This window comes from Staurois parvus, unplaced genomic scaffold, assembly GCF_062004578.1.
Source record: "Staurois parvus isolate SC_StPar_1 unplaced genomic scaffold, SC_StPar_1.0 ptg000159l, whole genome shotgun sequence".
NCBI classification, from domain to species: domain Eukaryota; kingdom Metazoa; phylum Chordata; class Amphibia; order Anura; family Ranidae; genus Staurois; species Staurois parvus.
The window spans coordinates 5999951-6018593 of record NW_028317955.1 but is presented as its reverse complement, the minus strand read 5'-3'; the positions used below and the strand labels follow the sequence as shown (position 1 = coordinate 6018593).

Sequence of the window (18643 nt, the reverse complement as noted above, 5' to 3'; positions counted from 1 at the left end):
TATTAAAAAATTAAATAAAAATAAAAAAAAACTACTGACACCAGTGGCGGAACTACCAGGGTTGCAAAGGTCGCACTTACGTTCCACCACCAGGCTCCAAGGGAAGGACCCCTGGGCTCGGGGCTGCTCAGGCTAAAATGCCCAGGCCTTTTTTGTCCCAGTCCAGGCCTGTTATACACTATGCTAGTTTGGTTTCACTTACTCCTCATGTGATTGGAACTTTCTTGAAAATGATGATTTAATTACTTAAATTATAAAAAGTAATGATTTTATTAATTAAAATTAATACTTTTTTATACTGCATATACCATTCAGAATATCAGGGGAAATTTATAATACAGCAGCTGGCCTTGTCTTTTTAGTATCTCCTGGCACACAGTTATTAAAAAAAACTATACATTTTTAGAATTCTATATGAAATAAGAAGTTCATATGAGAAAACTTTTCTTTCCTAAACTCATGTAACTAATTCAAGAACAGAAACTTCTGTTGCTCTCAGCCTCCTCCTCCAAATCTCTAAATTCCTTTCTTTTTTGGTGCTGTGATCTGATTTCCTGTTAGGGGGTGGCTACGTTTGTTCTCCATGGACCCACTGTATGTAAGAATGTAGCCACCCGCTCTTGCTCACTCTCAAGATGGGCTATGAATATGGGATGTGTAGTGTGCATAGAGCAGAACACATGACCACAAATAATGTGCACTGCCCATGTCAAATGAAAGGACATGTTCAGGAGCTCACGGAGGACATTACAAGGAGTCAGATAAACAGTACGAAATGATTTCAGGAAAAATAGAGAACAGGGCCATTACGTGGTGGATGTGTATGCATTATTTTTGGAGAGTAAGGATCAGGGGCGGACTGACAACTCATGGGGCCCCCGGGCAATAGGGGCTCATGGGGCCCCTATGTCCTTGCCCACACTCAAAAAAAGCCTATAAAAGGTACCAGGGGCATTTCATGGGGCCCCCTACTGACCCCGGGCAGTACCCGAGTGTTTGAATGGTCAGTCCGCCCCTGGTAAGGATATTGTTTAGCGTCACTTTCAGTGGAGTGACAAACTGTTCCAAAAGACTGGTAATCTGTCATCAGGTGTTTCAACATATACATGTATGCTGCTTAACCGTACCAGATATTCCATGGGTAGGCCTTTTAAATTGTAATTGGCTGGGTTGGATTTCCTGACCAGTTGTTACTATACTCCAGGATAGGTCTGTGTCAGTGATATCGGTTGAGTTTTTTCAATCTGATGTGGACATTGTGGGAAGACATTTCATATTCATATTGAGCCTATATATCTAACTGCCATCTAATGTCTACGGTATCTTGTATCATTTTGTGCCAAGCAAACAGAGACAGGAAGAAAATAACAAAGCAATTTTGGTGTGGGATATATTTAATGGGACCCAGCTCTACTGTCATGAACAGCAGCTTTGTGTCTGTAGGTGGCAAAGACAAATTAACCTGTACAATTATTGACAATACATTGTATTGGCCATTATCATTAGAAATACAGTCATCTCTTCTAGGCTTATTTGCACATCATAGCCAAGGGGTGTTGCATGGGCATCAAAGGTTGTGCCTACAGGTCCCACTGATATGTGTTATGGGGGTTAGCTTAGGTGGGGGATCACCTACCTTGGGAAAAAGGTAGTCCAGCTGGACTGACTTGTAGCCAGTTTTATTTAAAAGGTCGCATGCATCATAAACAAAACAGAACAGAAAATAAACCCTCGCCATCCAGGCACTAACTAAACAGAGGAGATTCCTATCTCACTGGTGAAGGGCTTCTCCTTGACACCATCAAAACAAAATGGTGTGCAAACCTTTTCCTTTCCTGTACAACGCAAACTCTTTCATCCACAGCTCTCTTAGATATGGCTCTCTGAGTCCCAGGCCAAGAGCAACCTCTTGCTCCAGTCCTGCTTGATTTATACCACCTGCTGGTGGTCATCAGTGGACCACAAAATCCAGTCCAGAACCCACTCTGCCAAAGTGGCCTGGAAAACCCGGATTAGACACCACTTTAGTCTCTCAGATATGACCGCATGCGAGGTGACACATAGCGTTCATCAATCACCTCGCCTTTCATAATGTCACAGTGTTTATTGAGACATTTATTTATGTATTAAAGGTATTTATATAGTGCCAGCAATTTATGAAGTGCATTACATATTGTATGTTCACCTTAGTCTTTGCTCTCAAGGTGCTTACAATCTAAGGTTCCTATCTCACATGCATACACACACATACTAGGGCCAGTTTGGACCAGAGTCAGTTGGCCCACCAGCATGTCTTTGGAGTGTAAGAGGAAACCAATACAAGCACAGGGAGAACATTCAAACTCTATGCAGGTGATGTCCTGGTTGGGATTTGAAACAAGGGCTGCAAGGTGGAAGTGATAACCACTAAGTGGTTGTCAGTGGCACACTGAATAGTATTTTTTAAACATAGATTGGTTGCTCATTTATAGTGGAAACACACTTTAAGAAACATATACTATGTTAACTTTTCGTCATGTTCACAGACCGAGTCGACGAATATGACCGTTGGATATTCTGTATTTGTGAACTCCTCACTTTACATCCCTTCAGCCATCGTATCTGTCCTCACAGGAAGTGATGTGTTCAATGTCACTCGCCTCATAACTTACATTTCAACCCTTCAGTCGGTGCCAGTAAAAGCTGAACCATGGAAAGCAGAACCTGCCATAAGCTTTAGGCTAAGAACAGGTAAGTGGAAAGATGTAAAAAAACCCCCACAAATGTTCTTTAGTAGCAAGCTAAAGGCAAACTATACCTTATCAATTACTTTCCCTAGCAGAATGGAAATTCATTTGATATATTTACTGTAGGGGGAGACTATATTGAATTGTCAACAGGTACACATTTGTAACTGTTATTATTTTTATCTGAAAGTAATTTTTGATGTGATAGTTATGTCCGCTTATCGTTCCATGTTCTACTGATACAGATCATACAGATTTGTAGATTCTTCCTCTATTAGCTATTCTAGTACAGGAAGAGAGTCAGAACCTCGCCTGAACAGTTGCAGAGACTGAATCAATAAAGCCATACAGAAAGACAATTGTGTTCAATCTGACAAAAATGACAAACCTTCTTTGAGAAAAGAACAGTGAAGCATAGTCACTGAACAGCATTAAGAAACAGGTAGTACAGCCTACACTACTGCATCTCCATACCTCCATGTCTCTGTATTTGATTACTCCAGGACATTGCAGTCTATAAAGAATTTTGGCTGGACGTGTGCCCACTCTTTTTTATCTCTTGTCTTCTCTTTGTAGCCTCAGATTCTCCAGGGTTTCAAAACTTCCTGTAAGTAAAACATGTACTACATGGCCAAAAGTTTGTGGACAACTGAGTATCACACTAACCTACATAGCCAGAAGTATATGGCCACCCCTTAAAATTGTTGAGGTCAGGTGTTTCATATAAATGGTACTATAAATACTACAGCATTTTAGACTAGTGTACTCTTCCAACCTTGTGGCAACAGTTTGGGCAAGGCCCTTTTCTGTTCCAGAATGAACAAAGCCACCTTCATTAGGACATGGTTTGATGAAGTCCTCAATGGTGCCCTCTCTGACACAGTGGTTTCATAAGCTTGAGGATATCTGACACATGGAGAGTCTGACTAGCGATTTAATGGGGACGGAAGAGAAGTTTAACAGGACATGGTTTTATTGGCTTGAGTATTCTTGCACTGCCTAATTTGAATGCATCTTTTATCTACATAATCACACAGTGAGTTGTGATGCGTTACCAGACCAACCTTATTCAGAAGTAGGCTGTCTTTTGGCTACAGTTAAGCAGTTAAGACCGAGGGGTCTTTATTACCTTTTCATTGCTAGAGTGGGTAGGGAGCAGGTTTGGCCTAGATCCTATTATGCTTCTTCATACTTGCTCTGTAATTGTCTCTTTTTCCTAAAACTACCCCCCCACACACACACACTTTTTTTTCAGACCTTGCATTTTCATTTTGATTATGGTATGACACCTTCTGGCAAAGTCAATAGAAGTAACTTATTTCATGTGGACACATCAATACCTTAATTGCTGGATGAATAATAACTTTGTCTTCTAATTTCTGTTTGTATAACATATGGGTCATATGGTCAATACTTAAATTTGTGGATTTTGTTTGGTCTTTATTGCACATGATACAGCATGGTTTGATACTGTATTGTTTTGTTTTCATGTTTGGCTTGTAAGTTTTGTTGATTGTCAAAAGATATAAAAAAAACAGTAAAATAGAATAATAAATAAAAGAATGCCAAAAAAAACCAACAAAATGACATGGTTTGATGAGTTTGGTGTGAAGGAACCTGAGTGTTCTGTACAGAGCCGTAACCTCAACTGTAACGAACATCTTTGAGAAGAATAGGAACTCAGACTGCAAGTCAGGTCTTGTCCAATATTAGTACCTAACCTCACAAATTCTCCTTTGGTTCATTGGGCACAAAATCCTACAGATACAATCTGAAATCTTGTGGAAAGCCTATCCAGAAGAGTGGAGGTTGTTATAGGGGGGCACCACCTTCATATTCATGCCCATACTTTTGGATTGGGATCATCTTCTAAAAAGCTCTTTGTTCTACTTACAAGTTCTAGATCATGCTAGACATTGTGGAGTTATATCATAGACTGCATACTTTTTTTCTTTAAGCCAGATTTCCTTAACGTTTTTGCAGACTCTAAGCAAAACTACATCTTAAAAATAAAAGCACAGTGGCCCAGCAGGTGCTAAAAATAAAACTGTTTGGGCTGCAATACTCACAACCTCCTCTTTACTGACTCCTTCAGACTCAGTACTCGTATCCACACTTACGCCACTTAAGGGTGTCTCCACACAACAATCTGGGCTCATAGTACTCCTGGACAGTGTGGTGCTCACATGTCTTTCAAATGGCATGAGGGCTGGGATAAAAAAAAATTGCAATTAGGCTTTAAACATAGGTGGCTGGGCATCTTTCTGCCTTAGTTGACCATTGACTGGCATTTCTTTTGTTTTTTTTTTCTTGAACTTTTGTACTACTTTTTGTACTTGATGTTTCATATCCATTAGCCTTTAGTACTTTGTAGGAATTTCAAATTCCTGCAGTGTTTAATATAATGCTTCCTATTTACAAGTATGTTGCAATCAATATTGTGGTGATGCAAGTTGATATAACATTCACTGCATTTTTACAGCATTACTAAAAAGAAAATCTGATCTGTTTTTCTGAAAGCCACATCAATAATCTCCCACAAGCTATTGAACACAAGGTTCTTATCCCACTGACAAAATGTTGTTATTACATTATATGTGACATTTAACCAGGAGATACCCTGATAGTTCTTACCAGGGGCGGACTGACCATTTGCAAACACGGGCACTGCCCGAGGGCCCGGGGTCAGTAGGGGGCCCCATGAGATGCCCCTGGTACCTTTTTCATATGCTTTTTTGAGTTTGGGCAAGGATACAGGGGCCTCATAATCCCCTATTGCCCGGAGGCCTCATGAGTTGTCAGTCCACCCCTGGTTCTTAATGGTTTATTTTCAGGATAGAGTAAGGTAATCTGAAAGTTCTTTCTTCTCGCCTTTGGTCCTTGAGTACTGCATATGACTTTTTATTTGCACCAATAGTACATTTTTCAGGATAAACTCTGAAGGTCTTCCCATTTTTCTTGGTCCAAGCAGTACCTATACACAAAGAATTAGCAACATTCAAATTGGCAGTTGAAATCTAAATTTAGTTAAAGATGTGTGATTATGTTTAAAAATGAGCACAAGAGACAACATTCAATGTAAAGTGTCCCTTGTACTACTGCCTGTTCTCTTAGTTGCAATTTAAAAGTCCTCTCCCCCTCCTTTTCACCAAATCCCAAAGCTGTAATCTTCCAGTGCTCCAGGGGTTAATACAATCTGCTAGACCCGTCATTCATCAAAAGTGCCAACTATCCTTGCCCTTTCTGCCCCTCTCCTGCATTTATAGAACCTGTGAAAGTTTATATCAATGAAATTCCATTTATGAATGGAGAAGGTAGACCTTTCATTATCCTGCCTGTAATAGTACAGCTACTATAAATACAGGTGTGTGTGTGTGTGTGGGTGGGCACAAAAAGGGCGAGCATAGCCGGCACTCTTGGCAGGTTCCTATGACAGGTCCAGCCGATCATTTTAACCCCTGCAGCACTGGAAGATCACAGGGGTATGGGGAGTTAGAGAGACTTCAGATTTCAACTTAAAAGACTAAGAAAGCAGCACAAGGGACACTTTGCATTGAATGTAAGTACTTGTGCTGATTTTAAAAGACAATTTTAACTAAATTTAACCTTTAATTTTCTAAACCTTTGTGTGTCTGCTTGGGCCAAGAAGAAGACGTACACCTCGAAGACTTGAAAACTGAAAAAAATCACATAATGTACCCAGCTTTGATGCTACAAGTGCACTTATATGTCTACAGTCTTTAAAAGCTCCAAAACCTAAATCCTCCCCTCTGCTTCTTTATTTTCTTTCAAATGTCCGTTGTCTACTTCTATTTTATCATTCAGTGGGACTTCCAACTTTATTTCAGAGCTATAAAATAAGATTTCAGTTTTCAAGTTCATCATATTAGCAGTCTAATATTTTCTGTACCTCGCCAATCCCCATTTTTTTTATCTCTGTATATCATGATTCAAAGTTAAAACCATTTCTTTACTACACTAACCTCGCTGAATTAATCTTTACCTTTCTTTAGTTGTTTGGTGCTTTTTCTTTTTCTCTTTTCTGTCATATTTTATTTACCATTCTTCTCTTTTCAGTAATTTTTTATATACTTGCTATTGTTTTTTTCTCCAGCAATTTAGACCTGGACATTTTTTACTCTTCTCCTGCTTCTCTCCATTCCTCATTAAACCAGTGTTCCTTTCCTTCGTATGGTCTGATTATCATGAACTTTTTTTGTAGATTCACTTTTCTTGTTCATTAACCTAATTTTTTTAATGATTTCTTTTTGATATTTTAGCTTTATAGCTCTACCTGTATGTAGCTTATTAATGTCAAATCTCTTTACTTCCTCTCCTTATCTGCATGCTTGATAATACGTAACATTCAATGGTCTGAATCAATGGTTTGATCCTCGCATGCTTTGGACTTTCATTACATCATCACATGCCTTTGGTCAATTCGACAGGGATCTTTTCAGTTTTGCGTTTTGCCATCCAGTGATATTCATGTTGCTTTATGCTTAATTTTTTTGTTTTTCTTGTTTTAACGCATTTACTTGCATATTAAATAGCTATCATTCCTGCTTCACACTTCCTTGATGTTCCCTGTGTAGGCTTAGTTGACAAGCCCATGCAGAGAGCCCTCCAATGGGACATTGAGAGCTATAGGAAAAATAGAGGCAATTTAAATTTACAACATCTACTAAAAAATCAAATTTTGAACAGGCTGTCCTTTTCAGATTTTTCTTATTGATAATATTGTGCTGATTATTATTATCAACAGTGTTGAAGTTGATGGGGACAGGAGGGAATGTGAACACATGTGTCTATGTTCGGAGCATGGAGCAGAAGTTGCAGAAGGCTTTTGAGATAGCAGAGATGACCAGCATGGGGATACAGAGCAACCTCTCAGTCCAGGTGAGAACTATTAAATCATTCATAATACAGATGTAGAAATGAACTGTTTCCTGACAATGTTATCTGGTATTTATACAAGTTCCTAAGAGGGCTGTAAAATGTATGGGAATGTAAACTTAAAGTGGAACTTCTCTTAAAAAGTAAAGCCCCGCTGGTTCACTCCTTACCTCCATCCTGTAAATAAATTACAGGGCTTTATGGGGGGAGAGGGGGAACAAGTACCGATTTTATCAGTACTCACTCCAACTTCTGCAGTTCTCATCTATGTAAGGATGACATCCCTTGTCCCATCCCCTCCCTTCCCGGGAGCCTTCTGGGACACATCACATGCTCCAAGGGGGCTGTAGGACCATGCCCAAAGATGCACACGAGCTTGCATGTGCGCAGTGGAAAGCTTTCTGTGGTTCCTCAGAAAGACCCAGCTGGCGGACATATCCAAGATGGCAGCACCAGGGATCTGCAGCGGTATGAAGAACTGTGGGAAGACTGCACTGGACCCAGTGGTGTATTTAGGTTTTGTGCTGCCCTATGCAACACAAAAATCGGTGCCCCCCCCCCCCCAGAGAGAGCCTGACACCAACAAACACCACCCCCCCTCCCACGTAGAGAACCTGACTTTTACCAACAACACCTCTGCCTTCCACTACCGCCCCCCATACACCAGCCATCGAATCCCCCCCCTTCTCTGTCACGTAGCCTCTCTCAGATCCCACCTGGTCCCCATGCAATGTGTGACCCTTCTTTTGGGGGGCAGCGCTGCTACCCTGAAAAATGCCGCCCTAGGCAAATGCCTTGTTCGCCTTGTGGTAAATACTCCCCTGGCTGGACCCCAGGCACTAATAAGTACCTGAATTGTAAAAGTCAGCAGCTACAGTATATGAAAAACCCAAATCAAAGCAAAAAACAAAACAACACTGAAGATCCTTTTTAAACTGCTACAATACTGCCATATGTAAATATAAAGCCTCATATTGAAGCGGTTTTACTGGGATCATGACTGCAGCTACAGTCATGATCGCAGTATTGTTTTTAAATCCAGCAATTCTGCACGTTGTAAAAGTAATCCAGGCGGCTATACAGCTGCTGGATTACTTTTATAGGTGGTGGAAGGGGGTCCCCCCTGCTGTTACCGGCACTTTCCCAAGCAATCAGGGAGCCCGGTAATATTCATATTGTAGAGGAGAAAGGGGGTGTATCAAACCAGGTCTGTTACTGAATGCTGATTACTGAGAGCACTAGGTCTAACTCTAGTGCCTATTGGACTACACGGTCATGTTTGGACACCCTACCAGGGGCAGACTGACAACTCATGGGGCCCCTGGGCAATAGGGGATCATGGGGCCCCTGTGTCCTTGCCCAAACTCAAAAAAGCCTATGAAAAAGGTACCAGGGACATCTCATGGGGCCCCCTACTGACCCCGGGCCCTCGGGCAGTGCCCAAGTTTCCAAATGGTCAGTCCGCCCCTGCACCCTACTGTAACAGGAATATGGAGATAACACTTGAAAAATTGGAGGTTGTTGATGTGCTATCTGCAACAGAGGTGCCTGATTACTCACCATGAGCAAATGCAGGTGCAGGCCTCTTAACTCCTTGTCCCACAATGCCCTGGGTCCCTGGCCATGTCAAGTGTAAATATGTTCTTAAGCTTACCTTTCTCAGCAGAGCCAAACCTGATGAGGCGGAGGTAGCTGGGCAAGTGATCTGAAGCCAGCTGAGAAGCTTTTCACTGTCAGAACAGGCATGTGGACAGCTGGGCCAGAACTCAGTAGCAAGCAGCCTCCCTGGTTGATACCAAAGTACTCCAGTTCCAGTGAAGTGGCCTTTGTCTTTGGGTGTTGGATCCCTGCAATTGTTCACCTGTGTTACCAGAGCTACTCTGGACTTTACTGAGAGGGATGATGTTTATAAGGATAATCGCAAGTGGCTGTGTTCTGTAATGATTTACTGAAGCAGCGATTCTCTGCTTGACTGTTGTTATCTTATAGAGACAATTCTGTATAGGCATGTTACCCTGACTGAGTCACAGAGACATTGCTGTGGAGAGTCCATGTTTGTGCAGCTTTCCTGATTTGTTTTGTATTATTCTGCAGTATACTGTATGCATGCTCTTTGCCATCCTAAACCTATTTTGCTTCTGATTTTGCATCTGTTTAGTAAACTGCAGGTAAGGCCCCTTTCAGACAGGATGGATTCTGTTCTGCTCACAGATCCCTTGTCAATCGGAGCAGAGCAGGTGGATGAGACATTCGTGTCTGCTCAAATTATGTAGACTGGACATGACAGAGACCACTCTGCTCTATGGGTGGCCGGAAGTAAACGAACAGTGGAGCTTGACTACCCTCTAATCTGATCCACCTAAATGGAAGAGGAGGGACCCTATACCTCTTTTTTTTTAGCGGATTGATAGGACCTGGGGGTAGGCAGGTGTAAACGACCACAAGTCTGTTTACAACCACCTGTCTATAGGGATGCATGGACCATATGATCAGGTCCACCTGAAAAACTGACAGATGGACCCAACCAGGGGCAGACTGACCATTTGGAAACTCGGGCACTGCCCGAGGACCCAGGGTCAGTAGGGGGCCCCATGAGATGCCCCTGGTACCTTTTTCATAGACTTTTTTTAGTTTGAGCAAGGACACATGGGCCCCATGATCCCCTATTGCCCGGGGGGCCCCATGAGTTGTCAGTCCGCCCCTGGATCCAACCAGATCTCCCATCTGAGAGGGCCTTTACAGTTTCTCTATTTGATCATTCAGCCTATTACAATTTTTTTTAATTATCTGTCTGGATAATGATTTCTCTGCGCTGTAAAAAAAAATATATATATATCAAGGATTACCTTCTTTGCAGCACAAAGCTTGCTGCAAATCAACAGATGAGCTTTAGAGTTCTAGAATACTGCATAGACTTGCATTTTCACATTTTGTTTTTTAGTTTTGCGCATCTGATATTTATCTCAGCACTTTCCTTTATGTAGGAGCTGGAACGCTCTTCAAGCACATAGCTTTCATGTGACTGTAGGGGTTTTGGCTGGCTTTGTGTCTTCTTGCTGGGATTGCACCTGTTCAGAGTCATGACTGTGCCATCGCAGGTGCTGTAGTTGGCAGAGGATTTGGCTTTGGAATGCCCATCTAAAATCTCTGCAGAAAAGCTTAAAATGCAACTCTAGTTATAATTGGGTAAATTGAAAACATATACAGTATATGCAAAACCCCCCCACAATAAAAAATGAAGCACCTCAAAGGCTAATAACAGAATATATTTCTTTGAAGGACATAAGAAAAAAATAGTTCAGTGCATAAACCCATCCATCACCTCCCCCACCCACACACAACAACCCCCACCCAAAAAGCCCCCCCCCCAAAAAAAACCAAGCCCCCCCAAATGAGACCCCACCCCAGCACCCCCACCCCCCCCACCCTCCCCTGGTCACCCCCAACCCCCAGAGAGAACCCCCCCTCTCCCCTACAGTCCCCTCCTAACCCTCCCAGAGTGGAGGGATCCGGGTGACATGGGCCAGCCCTCCACACCTATCCCTGTCCTCCTTCACTGTTCTGATGGAAACTCCATAGAGACCCTGCTGTGATATGTGCTAACAACCAGGATGATAACCAGTGATTGTGTCAACTCCACAAGGTTATCCCTCTTAGAGGAAGGGATGAAGCAACAAGGTGCCATCTAGTGACCATAATGCAATATTTTTCTGAATCACCTTAGGAAAATACAGCATTATGACCACTAGATGGAGCTGATGATCATAGGAAATAAACATATTAGGCAATATATAAGATTATTTGTTACATCTCAGTGAATGCTTGAGGCATTCACATAGGGATTTTTTTTTAAACAGACACCTAAGTGTTCACTTTGGAGGATTTTCCATCCAAAATGAAAACAAATGTTGGTTTTTGATACACTTTGAAGTTCAAGCAAGCTATGCCATTGTGTGCAGGCCCAGACTGGCCATAGGGCATACAGGGATTTTACCCAAAGGGCCAGAGCCGCCTGGATAGGAGGGGTGGCGGGGATGGCATATAGAGGAACTAATTTGTCCATTTCCCTCCTGCCACCACTGAATGCCTGCTTCTCCTCCTCTCCCTACTGCGGGCATTCAGTGGCTGCAGTAGAGAAATTAATGGACCACTTCCTCTATATGCCGCCCCACCGTCCCTTCTGTCCATCTTCTTTCTGCTGCCCCTATCTTCTCTCCAGGTCCCCCTGTGTTCTCTCTGGGCCCTTGTGTGCTCTCTCCTGGCCCCCTCTCCTCCCCCCCAACACTGACTGGTTCCCCCATCCCTTCTTCCACCAGCTGCTGTCAGGATGGAGAGCAGGAAAGGAGCCAGTAAACATGAAATTTACCGGCCCCTTCCTTGTCTGAATGGACAGTCAGTGTTCGGTACCGATCACTGACTTTGTCCATTCATAACTCAAGCATAGTATACTATTTACAATACCTCAGTTTATGAATGAAAAGGAAGCTCTGTACAGAGCTATTCCTGTTCATTCATTCTGTGCACATGAGGTTGTAGAGATGGAGATCGAGGGCTGTGTCCTCAATTTCCTTTCTCTGTCTCAAAGGTGAGATGTCAGGGGTGTGTTTAGACCCCTGATATTTCACTAAAGCCCCCCAACAGGGCTCCTGTAAAAAATAATAAAATGAAAAAAAAGTAAGAAAACAAAATAAAACACTATAGACAGGGTCACAAAGGACACACTTGCAACTGGGCCCTGGCATTCCACCATTGGGCTCCAGAGAAAGGGTCCACAGGCTCAGGACTGCTCAGTCTAAAATGCCCGGGCATATTTTTTGTCCCAGTCTGGGCCTGAATGTGTGCTGTTGTTGATGTTTATTAAACTGAAGTTATTGATTTAGCTATATATGCTGACAGAAGAGATTCTGATCTTGTACCATATTACTTTGGCATATCAATGATCATAATTATATATATTATATCTCTTAATAGATTTTGAGCACATCGAAGGTGAACCAGTCTCTGACTCTGATCTACGTTGTAAGGAATAACAGTCAACTACTAGATGGTACAACAGCCAGCAGCCTTCTAAATGTCCTGTCTGGAGAGGTAGTCGGCTACTATCTAGGGGACCCTCCTTCTATTATTGCAGAACGTAAGTCTTCCATGCTTCTATTGCTAGAATCTACTGCCTTAAGTTGGCCATAAATAGGTCCTCGGCCAGTTCAGGAGGATATTTTGAACCAACCAAATTTTGATCCATCTATGGCTGGTAATGATCGACTTTCATCAAATGGGAATATTAGAAAATGTTCATTCAATCATCAGTTGCAGCCAATCGGCTGCAGCGCTGATCAGTGTATTCTGACATTGGAGGAGTTCTCCCATCTATCTTACTTGTGTGTGTAGCACCTCCTAGTTAGCTAGGGGGAGCTAGAGTCCTGATTGTTAGAGAGGCGGGCTGAGTAGCAGCCTGAGTGTAATAGTCAGGAGGTCAAATTGTGGTCAGGAGCTGAGAGGCGTTGCAGGCCAGCCCCCCTGGAATTTCCCCCTGATTTAGAACTTTGTGGGAAGGCAGTGGATGGATCAGGTGTGGCTGGCCTGTACTCTTGAGGGATCCTAGCCAATCCCCAACAGGAGGCTTGGCAAGGGGCTAGGTCAACCCTTAAAAGTAAGTGAGCCAGCTCAGTTGCAGGGGAGAGTCTGGCAGAAGACGGTGAGGAAGATGTGAGGCTGGAGGCAGGAGCCTGGGAAGAGGTCCAGATGGCGAGAGGGGCTCACCTACAGGCAGCAGAACTGGAAAGGAAGAAAGCTCAGAGCTTCAGTGGCCCCCAGAGCGAGTACCACCTGTACAGCAGGGAAGGAGCGGCCCAGCTAAAAGGCCTGGTAGCAGCCACCAACCTATCAGCGGTACAGGAGAGGATCTGAGTGAGTACCCCTGCACCCCCGGGGCAGACAGGGGAAGGAGCACTCTGGTGGGAAACCAGATTCACCACCTTCCTGGGACTGTCCATTTCTTAAAGTAACAGGAACCAAAACAATCCCCTGTTCAGGGATACCTCCAGATTGCTGGGTGAAGGAAGAGGAGTTCATCTAGGGTCTGGGGTGGTACACTGGGACATGCTGGCTAGCTCTTCAACAGAAACTGTGTTGCAGTGAAGGCTTCTAAATAGTTCCAAGAAGTTGTCCTCAGTTCACCAGTTCTCTTGGGCATCCTGTACACCCCTAACCCTATCCTAATTCAAATCCCCTAATAAAAATAACAAAACCAAAGCTCAAGAACTGATTTCTGACTTTGGATGCAAGTCTATGTGAAAATGCGTGCTGCCTAGCTGTGCAGGACTATAGGGGAACCCGAAATCTCTTTGCAACTCCTAAGAGGGTAGTGCTACATGTGGATGAAGGAATCTGTACATTTTTGTTTGATCAGCCTGCTGGCTGATCAAAAAAAAACCAGACCATCTATGGGCAGCCTTAGAGTTGACTATATTACTTCAATTTATCAATACAAAGTAATTATTTTAGTTACATTGTAGTGTGATGATAAAAAATGCTAGACATGAAAGTCATGCTAGCTGTAGTTATACTATATAAAAATATACTTTAAGGTGTATGTATAGGCAAACCTTTTTTTTCATTCATTTTGGACAGAAAAGGGTTACAATCTCTGCCAGTTTTTTTTAATTTATTGCTGTTTTGTACCATTAGGGAAATCTCCCATCACATTCTGTCAAAGTGAGTGGATTTCCCCTTTAAGGCCTTTTAGGCATGGGCATAGCCACTGATCCCAATTTCACATCTACGTAGGTGCCGATGCCTGTCCCTGAGCTCACGCACTGAGTATTCAGGACTGTACACCCACAGCCGAATAAACTGACCATTGTCACCAGGACTGAAAGTACATAATAATCCCAAATTTGGAGTTGTCAGTAAAACATCAATATAGGGAGAAACTTCCATTGTCAGTGAAAGCTGACTTAAAGCAGAACTCAACTGTATCTGAGCACTACAAACTGAAAAATGCTATTTAATACATATTTAATATTCGCAGCAATCCCATCCATCCAAGCTTTTTATTTTTTTGAGAAATCACTTTAGAAAACATCCCCTACCTTTTTTAGCCATGGCTATTTTGAGTAAGTGCAGATGATTCTTGTTGCATTTCCTTCCTGGAAACCACCTGCCCTTAGCTCAGGCATAACGGCAGGGGGGTGTGCTTAGCTGAGAAAGCCCCTCCTCTAGATGCAAGAAGAAAATATGCCCATAAAGACTCCTGGGATGTATGACATCATGATGGCCTAGGTCAGAAACCAGGAAGCAACTGAAGAAATGTAAACAAAAGTTTACAAGCAGTAAATATGATATACCTCCCTATCTATTTACTAATGCTAGCCGCATAAGGGTTAATAGTTATTGTTTACAGAGAGAGATTAGTTCTGCTTTAAGAGAAGAATGGCTTTTCTCTAGAGCAGTTTCCTCTCACTTCCTTTTGTGTGTACAGAAAAAAACCCACAGAGGTTACCCATCCAAAATGAAATAAAAAGCTTTGCCTTTTGATATATTGTAATGCAAATGAATATCTCTAAGATCTGTCAATATATCGATGTACAGTATACACAGTATTTAGTAACAGCTTGTCTTGATGGATGAATAGTTAGCACTCTTGGCTTACAGCGTGGGGTTGTGGGGTAGAAAAGGAAGACTGCATGTATAAAATTTTTTTGGTTTCCTCCAGATCTTCTGGGTTACTCCCCTAACATTTCATTAGCTTAAAAAAATGTTACCCTACATTTTCATATTCCTGATTTGTGTTTGTTGTACAATGTATTGTTTTAAAAATATCCTGTTCTCTTTGTATTTCTTCCTTTGTGTGCAATCCCTGGTGATCCTGCCAGCCCCCCTGCTTTCCTATTTCAAACTGACCTCACTAGGCATGAATGTATATCCATCCCAGTGTGGTCAGTTTAATAGCTGTGCTGGGATCACAGCCTGCCTAACCTCCAATGGTAACACTTGGGTTAACACCCCCCCCACACACACACACACAGCCATTCACTGGGAAGATCAGTGTACTGTTCTTCCTCCACCCCCACCTCTCTAAGCCCCTTATGCAGCTAAGAACAAAGGCTATATGATCACTTATAAAAAAAAAAAGAAAAAAAGGTATTTATAAAGTTTTTTATATACATATACAGACATGTTTTGACTTTTTTTTAAACTGAATGGGTTGTTTTACAAGGTGAGGGTTCACATATACTTTAATGTCTTAGAGTATGCATGTCTGTCTGATTGTGGTAGGTAAAGTAGATTGTAAGCTTCCTTGAAACCAAAGACTGATATTATTTAATTCCACTATGTAAAGCAATGTTTCTCAACCTTTTTTCAGTCAAGGCACCCTTTAAAATTATGGACAGCCCCGAGGCACCCTTTAAAATTATGGACAGTCTTGAGGCACCCCATTCTAAAATGTGAAAAACTATTCTAATAGTTTTATGTAAGGCAGCAACATCCACACACATAGAACACCCAACATTGGAGGTGATTTATTCTTCCAAAGCAAATACTCTTTTGCACACGGGTACTGACTAGTATTCCATTGTTTCTCCTCTCTCTCAGTTTTTCTCCATCTCTGAGCTAATGTGAGCCCAGCACTGATGGAGAGGGGCAGGGGAGGGTCAAACAAGGATGCTATGCAGGCGCCTGACATCCTCCTTATCAACTGATGATGTCATTGGTTGTCAGGATGATGGCGGCTAGAAGTTCGTAATGGTGCACAATGAAAACCTGTGGCTTTGTGCAACTAAAAGATGGGCTTGTTCTACTCGCTGGCTTGTATACATGTTTTGAGCAATTTTTAGACATTTTGCCAAGGCACCCCTGAAGAGATTTCAAGGCACCCCAGTTGAGAAAGGCAGATGTAAAGCACCGCTATACCAATAGGGCAGTATGGCTATATAAACACGTAAAGCAAATGTAATTTTGCAATCCATATATTATAGTTCAGAGATTAATAGATGTTCATGTTTTGTTACTTTTTCCTTTTAGCCTTATATTATCCAACTCTTGACATCTCACCTTCAACAATGAACTACTGGGTGACCACAGGTAACGTATATCGTCAATAAAATAATAACTATAGAGATGTACAATTTTTAAAAACTACTTTACTATCCTATTTAGCTTTAGCTTAAATTGGTTCTAAAGGTGGAAGTTTTTTTACCTTAATGCATTAGGGTAAAAAATCTTTTGGACGCAGCTCCCCCTCCCTCAACAACCCCTATACTTAAATAGATACCATATGGACCAGACATAAGCCGTGCAAATAATAGAAAGTTTCTATTATTTGCACGGCTTATGCTCGGTCCATATGGTATTTATTTATGATTTTGTGTATTTGAGTTCACAATTAGGACTGCTGCACATTACAGTTACTTGATATTATTGATTTTATTCATAAGCGCAGCACCATTTTTTTTCACAACCCCTATACTTACCTTAGCTCCATCGAGCAACATCCACGAGAGCTGTGGCTCTCCCGGGACACTCTCTCTCCTCATTGGTTCACATAGCATCAGGAGCCATTGGCTTCTGCTGCTGCCAATCACAGTCAGTGAGCCAATGAGGAGAGAGCAGGGGTGGGGCTGAGCCATGCTATGTGTGTGAATAGACAATGTGAAATCTCAGGAGTGATTTGTAAAATATGTGACAATAAAGCCTGTCTTCGTCTGCTCACACTATGCTATTCCTTGACGGGTCTCTTACCCATCATCGCTCATGGAATACCTTACAGTTCTTCATACGCAGGGGCGGACTGACCATTTGGAAACTTGGGCACTGCCCGAGGGCCCGGGGTCAGTAGGGGGCCCCATGAGATGCCACTGGTACCTTTTTCATAGGCTTTTTTGAGTTTGGGCAAGGACACAGGGGCCCCATGATCCCCTATTGCCCGGGGGGCCCCATGAGTTTTCAGTCCGCCCCTGTTCATACGCATACACGCGAACCCCTCCAGGCAGTCTCTTCTTTGCATTAACTCGAAGACTTGGAGTTCGCCTTCAAATGGAAAGATAATCTTCCAGCCGCTCACACCACTTACTGCTACTTCATAAACATTTATTGCTAGACCATGAAAACCTAGAAGCAGTCCATGCTAGTCTAGGTCCAGTAACTCAACCCACTAACACATTTTCATGGCTCAATGATAAAAGTTTATGAAGCAGCAGTAAGTGGTGTGAGCGGCTCGAACATTTTGTATACTTTTCAGTTACTGGACTGCAAATATATTTATACTTTTAATAAAACAAAGGGAACATGGCCGGTGAATATGGTGGTCATGTTTTTTTGGAAAACAATTCCAGCCTTATACCTTCTTTCCTATTAATAACATTTCCAACAATCCAATTTTTACTGGCCAGGTGGCAGCTCTTACCTATAACACATATGGCTCAATACTTTAAAACGGAACTGCATTGCAACTGAGCACCACAAACCAAACACGCTATTTAATTCATTTTTATTATTCACAGCAAATGAACCAATCCATTCATGTCTCCATGCCTTATTTTGCTTAGAAATCACGTTGAAAAACATCTCCTTTTCTAGTATTTCTGGCCATGGCCATCCTGGGTAATGGTTCATGTAGCATTTACTTCCTGTAATCCATCTGCCCTTAGCTCAGGCATGGAAGCAGGTGAGTGTGCTTAGCTCAGAAAATCCCTCCTCCCCTCTGGAAGACTCTGGGGATGTATGACATAATTTGCCTAGTCTACAATGTGTTACTCGCTCTGTGTTATATAAAAAAGCGATAACAAAACTAGCTGCCGCAGTTAACCCTGTGTGCTGTGATACACAAACTACCAAATGTAAATAAATGAAAACTACACTGCTCTCCACATAAATTAAAGTGTTACTAAACCCAAGACCCTGCACTCACTATATTTGGTCTCCCACAATACACAGATTTATTTTAGTAAATATAAACTGCTAAATACCTTTTCTCATCAGCAGTTAGAGCAGTCTTGTGACTTCAGCAGAGCACTGGTTAA

General features: G+C 42.2%; 1 protein-coding gene across 2 annotated transcripts in view; it reads left to right on the top strand.

Moving 5' to 3' along the window:
* KIAA1549L (KIAA1549 like) overlaps positions 1–18643 on the top strand; it is a 216674-nt gene that overhangs the window by 86754 nt on the left and 111277 nt on the right. For both annotated transcript variants that reach the window (XM_089675874.1, XM_089675873.1), the window contains exons 4-7: positions 2526–2730; positions 7492–7625; positions 12594–12756; positions 16647–16706. In XM_089675874.1, coding sequence (XP_089532000.1) covers positions 2526–2730; positions 7492–7625; positions 12594–12756; positions 16647–16706 — 562 coding nt within the window. The remainder of the gene's footprint in view (positions 1–2525; positions 2731–7491; positions 7626–12593; positions 12757–16646; positions 16707–18643) is intronic.